The sequence below is a fragment of the Pan paniscus genome, chromosome 17 (assembly GCF_029289425.2).
Source record: "Pan paniscus chromosome 17, NHGRI_mPanPan1-v2.0_pri, whole genome shotgun sequence".
NCBI lineage: Eukaryota > Metazoa > Chordata > Mammalia > Primates > Hominidae > Pan > Pan paniscus.
Genome location: NC_073266.2, coordinates 79,585,174 through 79,603,902, shown reverse-complemented (window position 1 = coordinate 79,603,902; position 18,729 = coordinate 79,585,174). Strand labels below are relative to the sequence as shown.

General features: G+C 37.7%; 1 protein-coding gene across 12 annotated transcripts in view; it reads left to right on the top strand.

Annotated features, from left to right (window-relative positions):
* PIGN (phosphatidylinositol glycan anchor biosynthesis class N) overlaps positions 1 to 18,729 on the top strand; it is a 141,773-nt gene that overhangs the window by 104,385 nt on the left and 18,659 nt on the right. For 7 of the 12 annotated variants that reach the window (XM_055102516.1, XM_008952643.4, XM_055102513.2 and 4 more), the window contains 2 exons: positions 6,876 to 6,918; positions 8,970 to 9,022. In XM_055102516.1, the coding sequence (XP_054958491.1) occupies positions 6,876 to 6,918; positions 8,970 to 9,022 (96 nt within the window). Of the gene's footprint in view, positions 1 to 6,875; positions 6,919 to 8,969; positions 9,023 to 11,133; positions 11,251 to 18,729 lie in introns of all 12 variants that reach the window. The other 5 variants (XM_034943903.3, XM_034943902.3, XM_055102510.2 and 2 more) reach the window with 2 other exon arrangements.

Here is an 18,729-nt window from a genome sequence, read left to right as displayed (position 1 = left end):
TAGAAGGGATTTTAATTAAGGTTTAAATAAGAAGAGCTGGGGACATGTGGAATGAGAAATAGAAGGCTCATCAAAGTGTATGTGTGTATGTATTCTTATATTTGTGCGTGTCTATAGTAATGCTATCTGGAAACTAGTGCAATGAAAAACAAAACACAACAGGAGAGAACTGAGGCTAAGGTGGCTCAGAAAGGTCTCTTTTGACCTTTAAACTCAGAAGTCACTGACATTTCTTCCTGGATATCACACTGACTCATCAAATTTAATGTCACACACTGAAGCCAGCAATGCCTTTTCTTCCTATTGCAAACCAGCTTCTCATCCTATTTTCTTTATTTAATCCATCACACAAGCTGAAGTCCAGCCACCCTTACTGCCATACTGCTTACCAAATAATCACTGATGTCATCTCTCCTTTCTGTTCACCTTTTAACAGTCTTACTATTTATATTGCTAATCATTTTCTTACAACTGTTGGAAGCCTACAGTTAAGATGGGGGTGGAGATATATACTAATGACTTACTTGTTTATTAGATCTATAATGCCAAGGACGAGTTCAGTATAACAAACCAGTGAAATGATTCTGCTTCTCTTCCGACTCACTCCTTAAAATGTGTATTGAACAAAAGTGAAGTAGAAAAGTTGTATTAACATTGTTTTTTTTGCATAACTTAAAATTTACTTTTCTAATTATTAATAATTTATCTAGTGTCTCAGTGTTAATAATTGGGTTCATCAACAAAACCTTGTAAATTTTGGGTAGAGACCACAAAAAGGTAGTAGCTGTGCATGAAGATTACCTGATAGTTTATCTGTTAAGAATGCTTATGGATGTAAGCAATGAAAATCTAACTAACAGTAGCTCAGAGAAATAGAGATTTATGTCCTCACGTCACATGGAGTCTGGAGGTTGGCAGCCCATAACTCTGTGATGCCATCAGCAACCCTGCTTTTCTGCATTCCTAAGAATGGTAGATTCTTAGATTGTTGCTTTTACCCTCGTGTTTTTCTCATCATGCCTCCATCTGCCATCGTATCTCATCTGCCATCCAGACAGGAACAAGGGAAAAGGACTAATGAGGAAAAAGGCAAGGAGATATGTCAGCTGATTCTCCTTTTCTGTCAGGGTAGCAGTGTCTTTCCCAAAGGCCCCATGTAGCAGATTTCTGACTATGTCTCTATGGCCAGAACTCTGTCTGGCACACATTCATTTTAAACTGGAAGGTCGTTAGGGAAAAGGAAGGTGTGGGGGTGTGAAACAACCTGCCAAAAGTGTCACAATTGTGGCCAGTTCATTTCACAGTTTGAGATGACATGGACCATGAAGACCTTTGTCACCTTCAGAATGCAGCAAAGCATGAGAGAAGATTAGAAGGCCGCTAAGAAAGAGAAACAAGTTTTAGTATTACAGAAGTATTCAACAACCAACCATATAAGATCTGAAAGGGATGATTTTTCAGTTCTGTGTTTGATTAAATACTCAACTGTACAAGAGCCATGGCTACACGGCAGGGATTGGGGGGAAAAAAAACCACAAAAACTTGGAAATAGCAGTTGTCAACAATGTGATCTAGCAGCCAAAAAGCTAGTTTTCTCATGCCCTCTATTAATTGAAGTGAAAATATTTTGACTCTAATTTTGAATATACCATTTTGTTCTGATGGATATTTTTATCTCCAGAATGTTTTGCTCACATATGTAGGAATCCAGATTTGAATCAGAATTATTATAATATTGAATAACTTTTATTGGGAAAGTGTTTTTATGTGGGTACTCTATTAAATCAGCTTAATTTTTAAATTAATTTTATATGAAATAGAAGTAAATTACTTCTAAGTATTTCTATTTTGATTTTTAATTTATTAAAATTATTTTTATTAATTTTCAGAAAGTTTTTGTGTTATTTGTTTTTGTTTATCTTAAAGTCTATGGATTTCAGCTCCTGCCAGAGTTTTTTTTTTTTTTCTTCTACAGTTATCATATCTACCAGGTCTCATTCACCTAGATCAGATATTACAGATCTGGTTATTGTTAAGATTTGCTTCTTCCATCATTATTTTGTTAGTTACAGATTTTATTCTGTGTGGTTTTAGCCTTCTACAATGTTATTTGGTGTTGTTTCTACCAGGTCTAATTTTTCCTGGGTCAGATTTTTTGTGTTCTATGAAATCAAAAGGAAAAGGCTCTTAAGTCAGTCTTAAATCTAAAGCATATTTCACAATGTGTGGCATTAGCCATTTTCAGTTTTATTTTATGCTAATTGCTCCTACTATTCATTCAGCACATAGGGTTTGAGTTTGTATCATATACCGGGCACTGTACTAGCCACTGGTGATACATTTCGTGATCAGAGCTTACTGTCTACCTGGGGAGACAAAGAAAATAAAATGCTTGTAATAACAAAATTTCAAGTAGTGTTAAATGTCAGGGGAAAAAATGAAGTGATTCAGGGAGACTTCTCTTAGGAGAAGCAATTTATGCAAAAACCTTAATATGGTCTTTACTCACATAGTTTTATGGTTCATTCAGGTGGAGGGAGTGAAACATACAAAGGGCATGAGTTGAAAACATGCTTGGTGTATTTGGAGAACAGCAAGAAAGGTAGCCTTAAGCAGAGTGTGCTAGCAGAAGAATTGTAGGAAATAAAGTTGAACAGGTTGGCAGGGGCAGAAAAGAAGGGGCCGTTTAGGCCACAGATAGGACTTCACCATTATTCAGTTGTGGCAAGAAGCCTTTGGTAGGTTTTGAAGGCTGTTCTGTCTGTTGCATGGATAATAACTTCAGGAAGACAAGAATAAGAGCAGGGAGATCAATGAAGGGTTTTGCAAGTGAACAATCACAGTGGCTCAGTGGGGATGATAAGTAATATTTATTACCAATTGGATAAAAGCTCAATAGCAGGTATTTATCTCTTGAATAAAAAAGTATTTACGAGGAAACTCATAGGATCTAGGTACACAGTAGCTTCAAAACATCTTGGAGATCAAATAATACCATATAACTAACCTGACTTCAATAAAATTATTGTATTTAGAGCAAGGGAATGATAACCCTATCCTTCTTAAAATTAGATCACCATGAATATTGAATAGTGTATTACATTTATGCCTTCGCATTTGAGCAACATATGAATAAACGAGGGAACCGGGGACACATTCAAAGGAACGTGGTGAAGATGCTGAAGGCCTCTGAGAGTCAGTAGAGCCATAGGGAGGCAGTGTGCGTAATGGTTAGGAGCACAGGCTGTGGGGCCAGACTTGCTGTTAGAAGTCTATGACTTACTGTTACTAGCTGTGTGACCTTGAGCAGGCTTACTTCTGGGTTCTTCAGTTTCCACAGAATGGTTCGAGAATATGAAGATTTGCTCTGGAAAATCATTTTCCTTCCTTTTAATTAAGACTTAGTTCAGGGATCGTATTCTCTGTTAAACCTTTTTTACCCAACTGCTCCACTCTCCAGAATCCTTCCACCCTCAAATTTCTGGCTAAGTTAGGTAACTCAGACTGTGGCTGATAAAATTGTTTCTTACTTTTCTGTTTCACACCCAGTTAGAGGCTGATTTGTGTCCCCTAAAATTCTTATGTTGAAGTCCTGACCCCCAAGTACCTCAGAATATGACTAAATTTGGAGACAGGGCCTTTCAATAGGTAACTAAAATGAGGTGATATGGGTGGGCCCTAGTCCAATATGACTGATGTCCTTATAAGAGGAAAAGATTAAGACACAGTCAAACACAGAAGAGATAACATGTGAACCTAAGGGAGAATATGGCCATTTACAAGCTAAGGAAAGAGACCTCAAATAAAACCGACGCTGCTAACACACGATCTTGGACTTCCAGCCTCCAGAACTATGAGGAAATTTATATTGTTTAAGCCGCTCAATCTGTGGTACTTTGTTATGGCAACCCTAGCTAATACACACCTTGTGAACTCCATAAGGGGAGAGATTATATCTTTAATTTCATTTAAAGCTTTTGTTTAAGGAGTGAGAATGAAACCGATATTTACTAGGCAGATACCATATGTCAGGCACTGTATTAGGTACTTTCCACATATTACCTGACTTAATTTTTCCAATGATACTAGGAAATATAGATGTTATTACAACCATTTTATAGATAAGGAAACTGAGGCTGAGAAGACAATAAATAACTTAATCAGATGTGTCTTAACTTCAGAAGGATCCCAGAATATCATCTGTGTCACACAGTAATATAATTATCTTTAGAAAAATAAAAATATTTCTAAAAAATCAAAACTTTTTAAAAAAGGTATGTAAAGGTTTTTTAAAGGTTTTGTTTGTTTGTTTGTTTGTTTGTTTTGAGGCAGAGTCTCACTCTGTCACCCAGGCTGGAGTGCAGTGGTGTGATCTCATTGCAACCTCCACCTCCCAGGTTCAATCGATTCTCGTGCCTCAGCCTCCCGAGTAGCTGGGCTTACAGGCATGTGCCACCACACCTGCCTAATTTTTCTATTTTTAGTAGAGCCAGGTTTTCGCCATGTTGGCCAGGCTGGTCTTGAACTCCTGGCCTCAAGCAATTCACCCACCTCGGCCTCCTAAAATGCTGGGATTACAGGTGTGAGCCACCGCACTCATTCTAAAGCTCTTTTGAATTGTATTTATTATTTTTCTATTCCAGAAGAACTGGGTCCATAGGGTAGAATATTTGTTGTGCTTTGATTCACAGAAGAAAGAACTCTGCAGTAATTGGAGCTGCTGAAAATTGAGTGGATTCTGTTGCTGCAACCACTAAAACTAGTGCTAGACAATGCTTTTATTGGGACTGATACTTTGGGAATTCATGCTTTAGGTAGAAGGTTGTACTGGATGACCATTGCATTCTCTACAAACTCTTAATCAGATTAACACACTTTATTATGTGTCTGAATGGAATTATACTTCAGTAAGATATGATCAGTCTGACTTGTGGTATATATCTGCATATGTGAATTATTGAGTTACATGTCTTTATTTCAAACCTATGGTTAGAAAAACAATTATTTATTAAAAAGAAGTCACAAACCTCTACCAAAACCTCACACTTTATTCAAAAATTAACTCAAAATGGACCACAGATTTAAACTTCTAGGAAAAAAATAGAGCAAATCCTTGGGATTTGGGTTAGGCGAAGAGTTAGGCTTGACATCAAAATTGTAACCCATAAAAGGAAAAATTGATAAACTGGACTTCTTCAGAATTAAAAGTTTTTGCTCTGTGAAAGACTCTAGTAAGAGGAAGAGAACATAGGTTACATACTGGGAGAAAATATTTACAAACCAGGTTATCTGACAAAAGACTAGTATCTAGAATATAAAAAGAATGCACAAAACTCAACAGTAAAAAAAAATTTAATTAGAAAGTGAGCAAAACACCTGAAGAAGATATACAGATGGCAAATAAGACAATGAAAAGTTGTTCAGCATTATTAGCCATTAAAGGAATGCATGTAAAACCACAATGGGCTGGGCGTGGTGGCTCATGCCTGTAATCCCAGCACTTTGGGAGGCCGAGGCGGGCGGATACGAGGTCAGGAGTACAAGACTAGCCTGACCAACATGGTGTAACCCCGTCTCTACTAAAAATACAAAAATTATCCGGGCGTCGTGGCGGGTGCCTGTAGTCCCAGCTACTTGGGAGACTGAGGCAGGAGAATCGCTTGAACCCGGGAGGCGGAGGTTGCAGCGAGCCAAGATTGTACCACTGCACTCCAGCCTGGGCGACGGAGCGAGACTCCATCTCAAAAAAGAAAAAAAAAATCAACAATGAAATATCATTACACACTTACCAGAACAGTTTATCAGAATAGTTAAAAACAAATAGTGGCATCACCAAATGCTGTTGAGGATGTAAGGAAATTGCTCTCATGCATTGCTAGTGGAAATGTAACATGGTACAACCACTCTGAAAAGAGTTTTACAGTTTCTTATGAAACTAAACATGCTACTGTTGTATGACCTAGCAATTGCACTCTTGATGTATTTTCCTAGAGAAATGAAAGGTTTACACAAAAAATTAGACACAAATGTTTATAAAAGCTTTATTTGTAAGAGCCACAAACTGGAACAATAGCCACAAGTAGAAACAACCCTTGTTGTCCTTTGGTGCTTGAATGGTTAAGTAAACCATTGTATATCCATATGATGGAGTACTATTCAGCCATAAAAGTAAATGACCCATTGATACAGCACCTTGGATGATTCTTGAGAAAATTATTCTAAGTGAGAAAAGCCAATCCCAGAAGGTTACAAAAGGTAACAAAGTGTTATATAAATTGTTCAACTTGTTATGTATGTGATTCTACTCATAAAACACTCTTAAAATGACAAAATTATAGAAATGGGAGACAGATTAGTGGCTCTCAGGGGTGAGGGATTAGGCAGAGGGATGGTGAGGGGAGGACAGATGTGGCTATAAAAGGGCATCATGAGAGATCTTTGTGCTGATGGGAACACTCCTTACCTTGACAGTATCAGTGTCATTGTCCTCCTTGGGATATTATACTATGGTTTTACAAGATCTTCCCACTGGGGGAAACTGGGTAAAGGGTACAGAGGATCCCTCTGTATTATTTCTTGAAATTGCATATTAGTTAACAATTACCTCAAAAGTTTAGTTTTGAAAATCATAATGTATGTCCCTTTCATTTTACTGAAATAAATGTTCAGAGCACTTAATAACACATTTTACAGTCCAGCTCATCTCTATGGTATGGTCACCCATGATAATATGAAAAGAACCTTTGAAAGTTGTATTTTCAGAAGCAAAAATACCAACAATACTAGGTTATTTGCCTAGTCTCACTTGGATTTTAATGAGCTTGAAAAATGCACCTGTTGTATTAGATGTAATTTTTCCTTCTTTTTTTTTCCAGCCTTTTTCTCATTGTTCTCGTCATATCAGACATTATGGCTTTGGTAAGGCATTACTGGGTAGTCCATATAAATTAGATTAAGAGTCCTGGGTTAATTTAATAAAGAAATATGAATGCATTTTGGTACGTGAAATCTTTAGATGTTGAGTTGTAAGTGCTGGCATAATTTATACAATAAATTATGTTCTTTTATATTAGTTATGCAGGATGTGTGCTCTTCTTCAGGTGTCAAAAGTCTTACTACTTGATTTATTTGAATTTGTCATACCTCGTCTTCCATGTTGCTTTGTATCTGAAATGAACCTTCCAAAGAAAATTAGCAGAAAAAGCTAACTTTAAATTTAGATAATACATCATTTTTCTATTGAAATGTTGATTTTTAACCCTTCTCTCAGATTAAAAATGAAAGGAAAAGGGGGAGGGAAGGAAGGAAGGAAAAAGGAAATACAGCTTTTCTGTTGGGAAGGTGTTAATCAAGACGTAGCTGCAATAAATGAGTTCTGATGTATGTAGGTAGGCCTCTCTCATTAACAAAAAGAGGAACCTATTTTATGTCTACAACTTTGGGGAGTTCCCAAGACCACCCTCAGCTTTAGTAATTCACTAGAATTCACTGAACTCACTGAATGCTGTTATATTCAGTTACAGTTTATTCCAGTGCATAGGGCAGCGTCCAGGACACCAAATGCCAAGCTTCTGTTTCTCCCTGTGGAATCAGGACAGCATTACCCTCCCACTATTGATGTGTGACAGTACACATGGAGTAATGCCAACCAGGCTTACCTAAGCTTTGTTGTCCAGACTTTTTAGTGGGGCTTGATCACATACTGCCTACCTGGCTGACCTTTAATCCCTTCTGGGGATACAGCTGGTAATATGGCCCAAAGCCCTCATCATATATCACATTATTAGACTGTCCAGTGGCCAAGCCCTCAGGCAGAACCTTCTATGAGGCATGACATTCCATGACATTCCAAGGGCCCAGAAATTGCCTCCCAGTAGCTGAGAATGAACACCAGCGGTCTTTTTGGGTAAGGTTAATTTGTCACCATATAACATCCCATGCCAGAAGTAACTAGGAATACTAATAAGGGTAGCTTCCCAAATCAGATTCCTAGTCACTCGGTTTAGATGAGAGTACTTTTGTGTGGTGGTGAACCATTATTCATTGTATTTCTGAAACTGACCACACATAATGTGAGAGCAAATCAGCTTTCAGTTTTGTGCAAAGTGACAAACAGACATATTAATAGAAGAGGATTGAAATTCTGATTAATTTTATATAAAAAAGATTGCATAAATTGACTTGAACAGCCATTTGTGATATAACTTCTGCTCACTTGATTGACATCTTCTCTTACCTCTCCATCCTTGTTTTCTCTACACCATCCTCCCTTTGACACTACCAAGCTCTCTCTGGACTCTTGATGTATATATAGGCTATTCCCTCTGCCAGAAACTTCTTTCTCTCCAAACCTCCTTTCATGTGACTCCTACTTTTTACTTAGATTTCACCTTGCAATGGGAAGCCTTCCCTTCCATTCTAATCAGGGTATGAACCCCTTCCTCTGTTTCGATAATTGCCTATATTTTCCAATGATAACACTCCCTCCATCCCCCCCTTACACACACACACACACACACACACACCCCTGATAATTTGACGGAATTATTTACTACAGCCTATGCCTTGTGAGGAGGAGTTTATCTCCAGCACCTAAGACAGTGATCGGCACACAGTAGGTAGTCAGTACAGTAAATATTTGTTGGTAGATGGATGACGTGGCTTCTTTCCACTGACATCTTTAGTATTATCTAGTTTTTTTTATTGATGTTGGCTTGTTCTTCTTTATTTCTAATTATTCAGAAATGTCACTTTTGTGTTCATTTGATTGATAATTCTATTTCTGGATTTTAGACTACTGCTAATTCTAATCCAAGCAAAAGTTTCAGTAAATGACATATTCTTGTTGATTACAGTCAGATAGTGATTCTTAGAGTCAGAAATCTGAAACATACAGTCCTAAAATAGCTTTGTTTTTAGACTGAATCTAAATAGCTTTGTTTTTCATTAAGCCTTTTTTTTTTTTACAGCATTTTTTCTTCTTGGTCAAGGATTATGGCAGCTGGCTTGATATTGGGACAAGGTATAGTATATATGGTCATGCATTGCTTAACAACAGGGATAAGTTCTGAGAAATATATTGTTAGGCAATTTCTTCACTGTGCAAGCATCATAGAGTATATTCACACAAACCTAGATGGTGTAGCCTACAACACACCTAGGATATGGTACAGCCTATTGCTCCTAGACTATAAACCTGTACAGCATGTTATCATACTGAATACTGTAGGCAATTGTAACCCAATGGTAAGTATTTATGTATCTACACATAGAAAAGTTATAGTAAAAAATTCAGTGTAAAAGATTTTTTAACTGGTACACCTATCTAGGACACTTACCATGAATGGAGCTTGCAGGACTGGAAGTTGTTCTGGGTGAGTCAGTGAGTTATTACAGTAACCTTTTTTACTTTATAAGGTTCTTAACTTTTTGACTTTATAATAACACTTAGCTTAAACACACAAACACATTATATAGCTATACAAAAACCTTTTCTTTCTTTATATCCCTATTCTCTAAGCTCTTTTCTATTTTAAAATTAATATTTTTAAATCACTTTTTTTTACTTTTTAAACTTTTTTGATAAAAACTAAGATACACACACACACATTCACCTAGGCCTACAGAGGGTCAGGATTTTTATCTCCACATCTTGTCCCACTGGAAGGTGTTCACAGGCAATAACATGCATGGAGCTGTCATCTATGACAACAGTGCTTTCTAGAATACCTCCTGAAGGACCTGCCTGAGGATATTTTACAGTTAAATATATATATATATATGGAAAAGGAGTACAGTCTAAAAAACGATGAAAAATATGGTATAGTAAATGTAGATACTGGTAACAGTTGTTTATTGTCATTATCAGATATTATGTACTGTACATAATTGTGTGTGCCAGACTTTTATAGGACTGGCAGTGCAGTAGGTTTGTTCACACCAGCATCACCACAAACAAGCGAGAGTAATGCTTTGTGCTGCAAAGACACTGCGCTATCACTAGGTCTGTTATCATCTTATGGGACCACCGTGTATATGCAGTCCATTGTTGACTAAAACATCATTATGTGGCGCATGACTACACTCACGCAGAAGTTCTTAATAGTGCAGTAAAAAAAAATTAAAACTTAGTATCTTAGTATAGAAGGTGCCCGTATGATTTTGAGGTAAGCGCAGCAAGTAGCAATTATTTTAAGCCCCTGGAAATGAGACATCTTTCCAATTCTTGGCATTAGCACATTAGCAAATGTTTACATGGAATGCTGTGGGGAGGATGATAGATGTTAAGTCTAGAGAGAACTAAAGGGCAGCAGAAGATGCAAGATAAACTGCTTGAATCCGCGGTTTCAAAGTTGATCATTCCAGAGTCCTAGTGTGTTTTCTTAATCTCTCATCTCTGTTTAGAAAAATGAGGTTGTTCCGGTTGCAGCATGAATTTTATATGGTGGTTTAAATTTCATGTGATCATTATCTGCCTCTTAGAATCTTTAATATGGTAACCTTTTAACATGTGATAACTATTTAAAGTGTAATTTGAGGTCAGGAACAGTGGCCCACGCCTGTAATCCTAGCACTTTGGGAGGCCGAGGTGGGAGGATTGCTTGAGCCCAGGAGTTTGAGACCAGCCTGGGAAACATAGTGAGACCCTGTTTCTACAAAAAGCAAAAAAAAAATTACCCGAGTGCAGTGGCCCATGCCTGTAGTCTCAGCTACTCAGGAGGCTAAGGCAGAAAAAGTGCTTGAGCCTGGGAGGTCAGAGTTTAGTGAGCCATGACTGGGCCACTGCACTCCAGCCTGGGCCACAGAGTGAGATCCCATCTCAAAAAAAAAATTAATTAGTTAATTAAAAATAAAGTATAATCTGAACAAAAAGTCAGGTTCCTTTTTATTGTGATTTAAATTTCAATGATTGCCATAACCTGTTAAATTTCTTTTCTTTGAGAAGAAGAAAGCAAAATTGACCCTTTTGCCTTTTCTTCTCCAAATGCATTCTGAGACAGAATACATTTTTGTATGCTGATTTTATTTCATTTAGTCAATATTCATTCATCACTTTGTGTTGCCAGGAATTGTATGGGTTTGCAGGAGACACCATGTGTTAAACATCCTCTTCCCTCTGTTGATACCTCTTAGGCAACTCCTGGCATGTACTGCCTGGTTATTTATGTACATATCTGCCTCTCCCAATAGACTGTGGATGCTCTCAGATCCAGGACTGGATTTGAATCTCTTACATGCCATACGTGCTTGGTACGTAAAAGGTACTCCATAGAAAATTGATTTGGTTTTCATTTGTCTCTTATACTTGAAAGTTTAGGGAAAGTTTAGATATCCCCTTCTGCTTCCCAGCCCTCTCATTCTAAAGTGTCCAGGCGGATAGTGGCCAGAGCATGGGCTTTAAACCAGAGCGCCTGGGTTTGAATCTCATTTCTGCTACTTTTGAGCTGTGAAACCTTTGCTAAGTGACTTAATCTCTCTAAGCCCCCTGTTTCTCTTGTAGTCGTTTTGAATGAATTAATTTATATAAAGCATTTAAGTATTTAGCATAGTGCCTGGCATCTAATAAGCTTCAGTGAATGTCAGCAATTGTTACTGTTGTCATTCTGTAATTCTGTTTTTTTGTCCTTTATAGTGCTTCTTGCATTTGGCATACCTTTCTTTACCATTTGATTATTTTCATTTTAGACATTGGTCAGAATTTTGTTTCAAAAATATTCTGGTAAAATACAGTATTTTGTTTATGAGACTTTTTCTTTTATTTTTAATTGTGGTAAACTACACATAATGAAATTTGTCATCATAACAATTTTTAAGTGTACAGTTCAATGGTATTAAGTATACATTCACATGGTTGTGCAACTATTACCACACACCATCTGTCTCCAGAACTCTTTCCATCTTGAAAAACAAGCTCTGAATGCATTAATCAGTCACACCCCATTCTCCCGCTCATCAACCCCTGGCAACCACCATTCTACCTTTGTTTCTATGAATTTGATGACTCTGGGTATCTCATATAAATGAAATCATACAGTATTTGTCTTTCTTGCAACTGACTTATTTCACTTGGTGTAATATCGTCAAGGTTCATGTATATTGTAGCATGTGTCAGAATTTTGTTCCTTTTAAAGGCTGAATGATAGTTCTTTGTACGTATATATGCATATGCCATATTGTTCACCTGTTCATCTGTCAATGGATACTAGAGTTGTTTCCACCTTTGTTTATTGTAAATAATGCTGCTGTGAACTTGGGAGTGAGACTGTTTTGATGAGAGAAATTAAATTGGTTTGACTCTAAACAGGTGCCAAGGAATGAAGAAGATGCAGTTTTCATAGGAAGATGTGCATCATTAGTTTATGAACAGGCATTCATTTGTATTGCACTAAGAATTTTAGATTTTCTTTAATTAGCTTGAGGTTTATCTTTACCTGGCGTGTTTTTTCTTCAAAGTAAAAATTGTTTACTGTTATTACCAGTAATAACATGTATAAAACATAAAGCACTTTTTCATATCCATGATCTCAATTCAATCCAGCAAATATTTATTGAGCACCAGCTGTATGCTAGGAGAGTTGCTGGGGATGAGAAACTCACAGTTCTGGGCTTTCAGGAAGCATAAGGCTGGAGGAGGAAGCAGATCCGTGAGCAGGCCATATGATGCAGTGTGAGAAATTTTAGAGTAGTCTCTCTTGTACTGTGGGGACACTTAGGGTGTCTCTCTGAGTCTTGTAGCTTAGGGAAGGCTTTTCAGAACAGAAGCTGTCTGAACACTGCAAGTGTGGGGCTTACAAGAGTACATTGGGTCACAAGAACTAGGGAGAATGTGTAGAGTGAGAGAAGGTGAAGAGCAGAGAACAAGAAGTGTGGAAACAAGGCTGAAAGAAGTGGCCAGAAGGCAGGAGAAAATCTAGAGAGAGCAGTATTGTGAAAATCAAGCGAGCATTTCAGGCAGGAGAGAGGTCATGCAGTCTCAGATATGACAGAGTGTAAGTGAAAACATAAAGGTATGCCTTGGTTTAAGTGGCAGAGGACGTTGTTGAGCTTGGCTGGAGAAGTTTCAGGGGTAGGATCTGGTGCTAGATTGCTGTGCTGAATCAGATCCACCAATTTCCAGGTGAGGACTGCAGACCAAAGATAAACATTTTTCTTTTTTCTACCAAGACCCCAATAAAAATAAACAAACTTAGCAAAATGAAAAGAGTGGGAGAAGGACTATTAGCAAATTTGAGTTCAGCAAATTTGAGTTCAACAAATTTCTAGAAGATAGGTAACCAGAGGGAGGAAACAGCAGCTGAGAAACTACAGACAGGTATGACAAAGGGAAAGGAGGTCCAGGGACCTCAGACTCAGTCAGACAGTAATGTGGAAGGAGGAGTGAGGAAGGGAAGCAGGAGATTAATTGGATATCTGCCTACCAAATGATGGTATCAACAGGCTCTCCATAGCCCGTCTCCTTCCTTCATCCCCATGGAGAAAGTGCTACAGGCATTTTATTCCAAGTAGAAAACCAGAAGACACCTCTAAAGAGACCAAAAAAAAAATAAACAAACAAAGACCTGGGAGGAATTTCATTGCTATGATATATGTGCCTCCACTTTAGTAAGGCTGTTCTCCATTCTAGCATGTGTAGCCTCCTCCTAACAAAGGACAGAGACAGGCATCCCTCCTGCTCATCCTAAAACACGACACAGCAATTCTTATTACATGCATAGAACTTACTGGTGGCCTTCCTATTCGTGAGTGAGACCTAGAGGGAAAAGACACTTTCTTAAAAAGTGAAATACACACTACCTCTGACCCAGCAATTCCATGCCTAGGTACCCAAGAGAAGGCAAAACATACGTATGCTGAAAGACTTGTACAGGAATTTTCATAGCAGCTATATTCATAAGAACCAAAATCTTGAAACAACCCAAATGTTCATCAGCACATGAATGGGTAAACAAATTGTGCTATAGCCATACAATGGGATATTACTTACCTATAAAAAGAAATGAGTAAGTGATGAACTCAACTACATGGATGACTATCAGATACTTTATAGAGTTAAAGAAACCAGATATGTAAGAGTATATAGTGTACTCCATTTATATAAAATTCTAGAGCAGGCAAAACTATAGTCACAGAAAGTTGACCACTGGTTGTTTGGGGCTGGCAGATGGGGTATGATTGACCACAAAAGGGCCTGTAGGAACTTTTAGGGTGACAGAAATGTTCTATATATTGAAGTTGTTTTTAGTTACATGGGTGTAGCATTTGTCAATAATCGGCTAACTGGACATTTAAAATGGTTCCATTTTCTCACATGTAAATTATACCTCAAAGTTGATTCATAAGGAAAAATAGAAAAACTAAAAGTTGAAATGAGTGGAGCCTAGTATGCGTAGATTAAATTCTGGTTAGTAGGAGGGACTTTGTTTCAAATGGGTGCATGCATAAACAACAACATAAAGGTAATAAGTCATATTAGGGGGGGTAACCACCAGAAGATCTAAAAAGAAAAGTAGTTAGAGTGGTTGCTGTAAAAAGTGAATAAGAAGGAATGAAAGATTGTTGCTTTTCATTATAAATCTTTCTCCATTATTTTGCTCTTCTAGTACTTGCATGTATGACTGATAAAAGCTAAAGAGAAAAATGCATAAGTAGAATTGGAGGTCAGGAAGTAGAGTTCTAAGTACAGACCACTCTTTCAAGTTTAATTAGAAAGGGGAGGAGAAACAGAGTAGTATTTGCATGGGAATACTCTCACACCTCCCTTTGAGGGAGATTTTATTTTCATTTATTTTACTAATGAGCATGAGGAATATTATAATTAGAAGGAGTGAATGTCCCTAGTTAAATCAGTTTAATTACTCTCTGTCAAAGAAGGATTTTGAAGGCATTATGTGGGGCCCAAATGGAGTTAACTCATTCACAGAGCAGAGTAGAGGCAGAGAGCCTCCCACAAGGTCACAGCAAGGCTGTGCATTGCTACACAGAGTCCACATACCCAACAGTTGTTTATCTGAGATCGGAGTCCTGAAAGATGTGATAAAGGCTGTTCAGAGACCACAGAGTCCTCTCTATTAGATAAAAGACAAAGTAAGATAGAAGCTCAAACTTGAGTAGGAGGCCCAGGATGTCAGTCAAAGGATTGCCCCTGGTCACACATCTACCAAAAATAACCAACACTTCTACTGTGCTACTCTATTTACATTATCTTCTACATTATTTCATGTGATTTTCCTCGTAACACTGTAAAGTAGTTACTATCGTTCACAGTAGATAATTTTACCATCTCCATTTTACAGATGAGGACACTGTGGCCCCAAGGAGATTGGGACTTGCTCATGTCACAGAGTCGATCAGTGGTTGAGCTGATCTTAAAGGATGCACTTGTGAATGGGGAAGCTGCCATGGGGTGTGCAGGCTGCTCAGTCACTGCCTGTTTTGTGCATGCTGCCAAACTGCACAGTTGAAAAAGTGATTTGTTATTTATGTCAGAAGACAGAAACAAGTAGTAAATGTCACATTAGTAATTAAAAGGAAAGCCTTGTGACATGAAGACTATTGTTAGCAAGTTAAAAGCTATGGTTAAAGAAAGCCTGTGGGAGTATTAGGCTGCCAAAACTAAAGCTTTGAGTAAGACCCAAAAGGGCTTTTGCTAGGGCTACAGAGAATGGGGCAAAATCAGGGAAGTAGTGATGAAACGAGATACCCAGAAGCAGGCCCCTGAACAGAAATTTTCCTTGGCTGCAGCATCCCCTTTGCTTACCTTGATGCCTGGGACTGAAATAGAGGAGATTTCAGCCCTGGAATCCTGAATTCATTATCTTTTTCCTACTTACTAACATACTTAGTCTTTCATGCTTTCATTCAACAACCACTTACTGAGCAACAACATAAGCCTGTCTTTTATTTATTTATTTTTTTTTTTGGAGACGGAGTCTCGCTCTGTCACCCAGGCTGGAGTGCATTGGCGCGATCTCGGCTCACAAGCTCTGTCTCCCGGGTTCACACCATTCTCCTGCCTCAGCCTCCCGAGTAGCTGGGACTACAGGCGCCCACCACCTCGCCCGGCTAATTTTTTGTATTTTTAGTAGAGATGGGGTTTCACCATCTTAGCCAGGATGGTCTCGATATTCTGACCTTGTGATCCGCCCGCCTCGGCCTCCCAAAGTGCTGGGATTACAGGCGTGAGCCACCACGCCCGGCCAAGCCTGTCTTTTTAATTATATTCATCCTGCCCCTTATTCAGTTTTTCTCAACTGAATAATCCATTCTCTTGTTAGTTCATCATGGGTTCCATTCTGTTCAGCACTCTTTTCCCTGTTTCGTTTCTGTCACCTTCAGTCTTTCATCTAAAACTTGATTGGCAGAGTATTCCCAGAACAACTTCTCTTTCCTTTCTCTACCTCTGTAATAATGCACTGTTTTATAAAAAAGTTTTAAAAAAAAGGAAAGGAGGGGAGACAGGAAAGAGAAAGAGAAAGGAAGGAAGGAAGGCATGCAAAGCAAAGAAGGAAGAAAGGAGGACAAAGGGAGGGAGAGAGAGAGAGAAAGAAAAAGAAAACGCCTTTTAGCCTTTTATTGTCCCCCTTCCTGCATCAGTATCAGCCTTTGGTCTATTCTGGAAGTCCTGTGTTTGTCCTTGTCCAGGAGGCTTTCCTTTATCCCTTCTGCAGTCTTTAATGTTGCTTGTTGAAAGACTCACCATTTTTCTCTTGAAAATTCTGGGAAGTTTTTTTTTTAGAAGTGTCAAGTTCAGCTGTTTTAAGTAATTTAATACAACCATGTTTCTCTTCTCTCCTCTCCCTCTGGGATCACCAGAAACTAATTGGGGGATTGTATTGTTTTGCCACAGAAAAACTTCTACCCAAACCTGGGAAAAGCAGGTTAAGTTAAACAGTGATTGGGAAAAGTTAAGGATTATTGAGAAAGGTATTAAATTGATGATAATGATATTACTAGAGTAGAATATCATTTATTGTATGCAGTGTATTAGGAATTGTACTTATGTTATCTCATTGAGTCTCATGAAATGATGTGAAGAAAATATTAACAATTTCTGTTTTACAGAGTAGAAACTGGTTCTGAAAGACTGATTGCACAATAATGTGGCATAGCTAGGTTTATTTTTTGCATTGTGTATGTGTTTAATAAATTGATCATTTTTCAGAAAAAAATACATATTGAACACTCACCATACATAAAGCATTCCCAGACATTGTCAAGTACCCAGAGATGAATGGACTGCCAGCCTTAAGACTTGGTGATGCTCCATCTCTGGAGACAGATAGCTACTTCATCAGGAACTTAAGCATAAGGATGTATAACTGGTATGGGACATTCCAGTCCTGGAAGTGTATGACTCTTAACACATGGCCACTGCTTTCAGGGAGGTTATGGCCTAATATAGGTTTAAAGACATAATAATAATGATTATAATATAAGGCAACATGTGGTTAAGGGTTATAAAAATACAGGAGGGAGGCTGCTTCACTTAAGCCTTCAGTGACAGGAAACATTATGCCAAGTCTGGCATTTGAACTGGGCCTTGAACAAAAGGTGTAATTTCTTTTTTTGTTTGTTTTATTATGCTTTAAGTTCTAGGGTACATGTGCACAACGTGCAGATTTGTTACATATGTATACATGTGCCATGTTGGTGTGCTGCACCCATTAGCTCATCATTTACATTAGGTATATCTCCTAATGCTATCCCTTCCCCCTCCCCGCACCCCATGACAGGCCTCAGTGTGTGATGTTGCCTACCCTGTGTCCAAGTGTTCTCATTGTTCAATTCCCACCTATGAGTGAGAACATGCGGTGTTTGGTTTTCTGTCCTCGCAATAGTTTGCTCAGAATGATGGTTTCCAGCTTCATCCATGTCCCTGCAAAGTACACGAACTCATCCTTTTGTATGGCTGCATAGTATTCCATGATGTATATGTGCCACATTTTCATATGTCTGTCTAAAGTAGTCTTCCCAAACCTGTAAGTCCCCTAATTGAAATTATACCTTTTGGCACCTTTTGTAATTTCAATTAGGGGACTTACAGGTTTGGGAAGACTATTTTAGACAGACAGATGGACATGAGTAAAGCCATAGAGGTAAAAAGCCCAATGCATATGTGCATGATATGTGATAAATAATTTGGATTTCAGAAACCATAGCTTTTGGATAAAATCTATAAAACCATAGCTTTTGGATAAAATCTATAAAACCATAGCTTTTGGATAAAATCTATAAAACCATAGCTTTTGGATAAAATCTATAAAACCATAGCTTTTGGATAAAATCTATAAAACCATAGCTTTTGGATAAAATCTATAAAACCATAGCTTTTGGATAAAATCTATAAAACCATAGCTTTTGGATAAAATCTATAAAACCATAGATTTTGGATAAAATCTATAAAACCATAGATTTTGGATAAAATCTATAAAACCATAGATTTTGGATAAAATCTATAAAACCATAGATTTTGGATAAAATCTATAAAACCATAGATTTTGGATAAAATCTATAAAACCATAGATTTTGGATAAAATCTATAAAACCATAGATTTTGGATAAAGAAATTTCTAGAAAATAGCCTTTGGGAGGCTTAAGTTTTTTATTTTGATATGGTCCATTTTATTTTACATTTATTACCTGTGTTTGCTTGACACATTTTTGTTATTTTTGTTTTCCCTTCCTCTCATGAGTGTTGATGCTCAGTACATTTTAAAAGAGCTAGTGCAA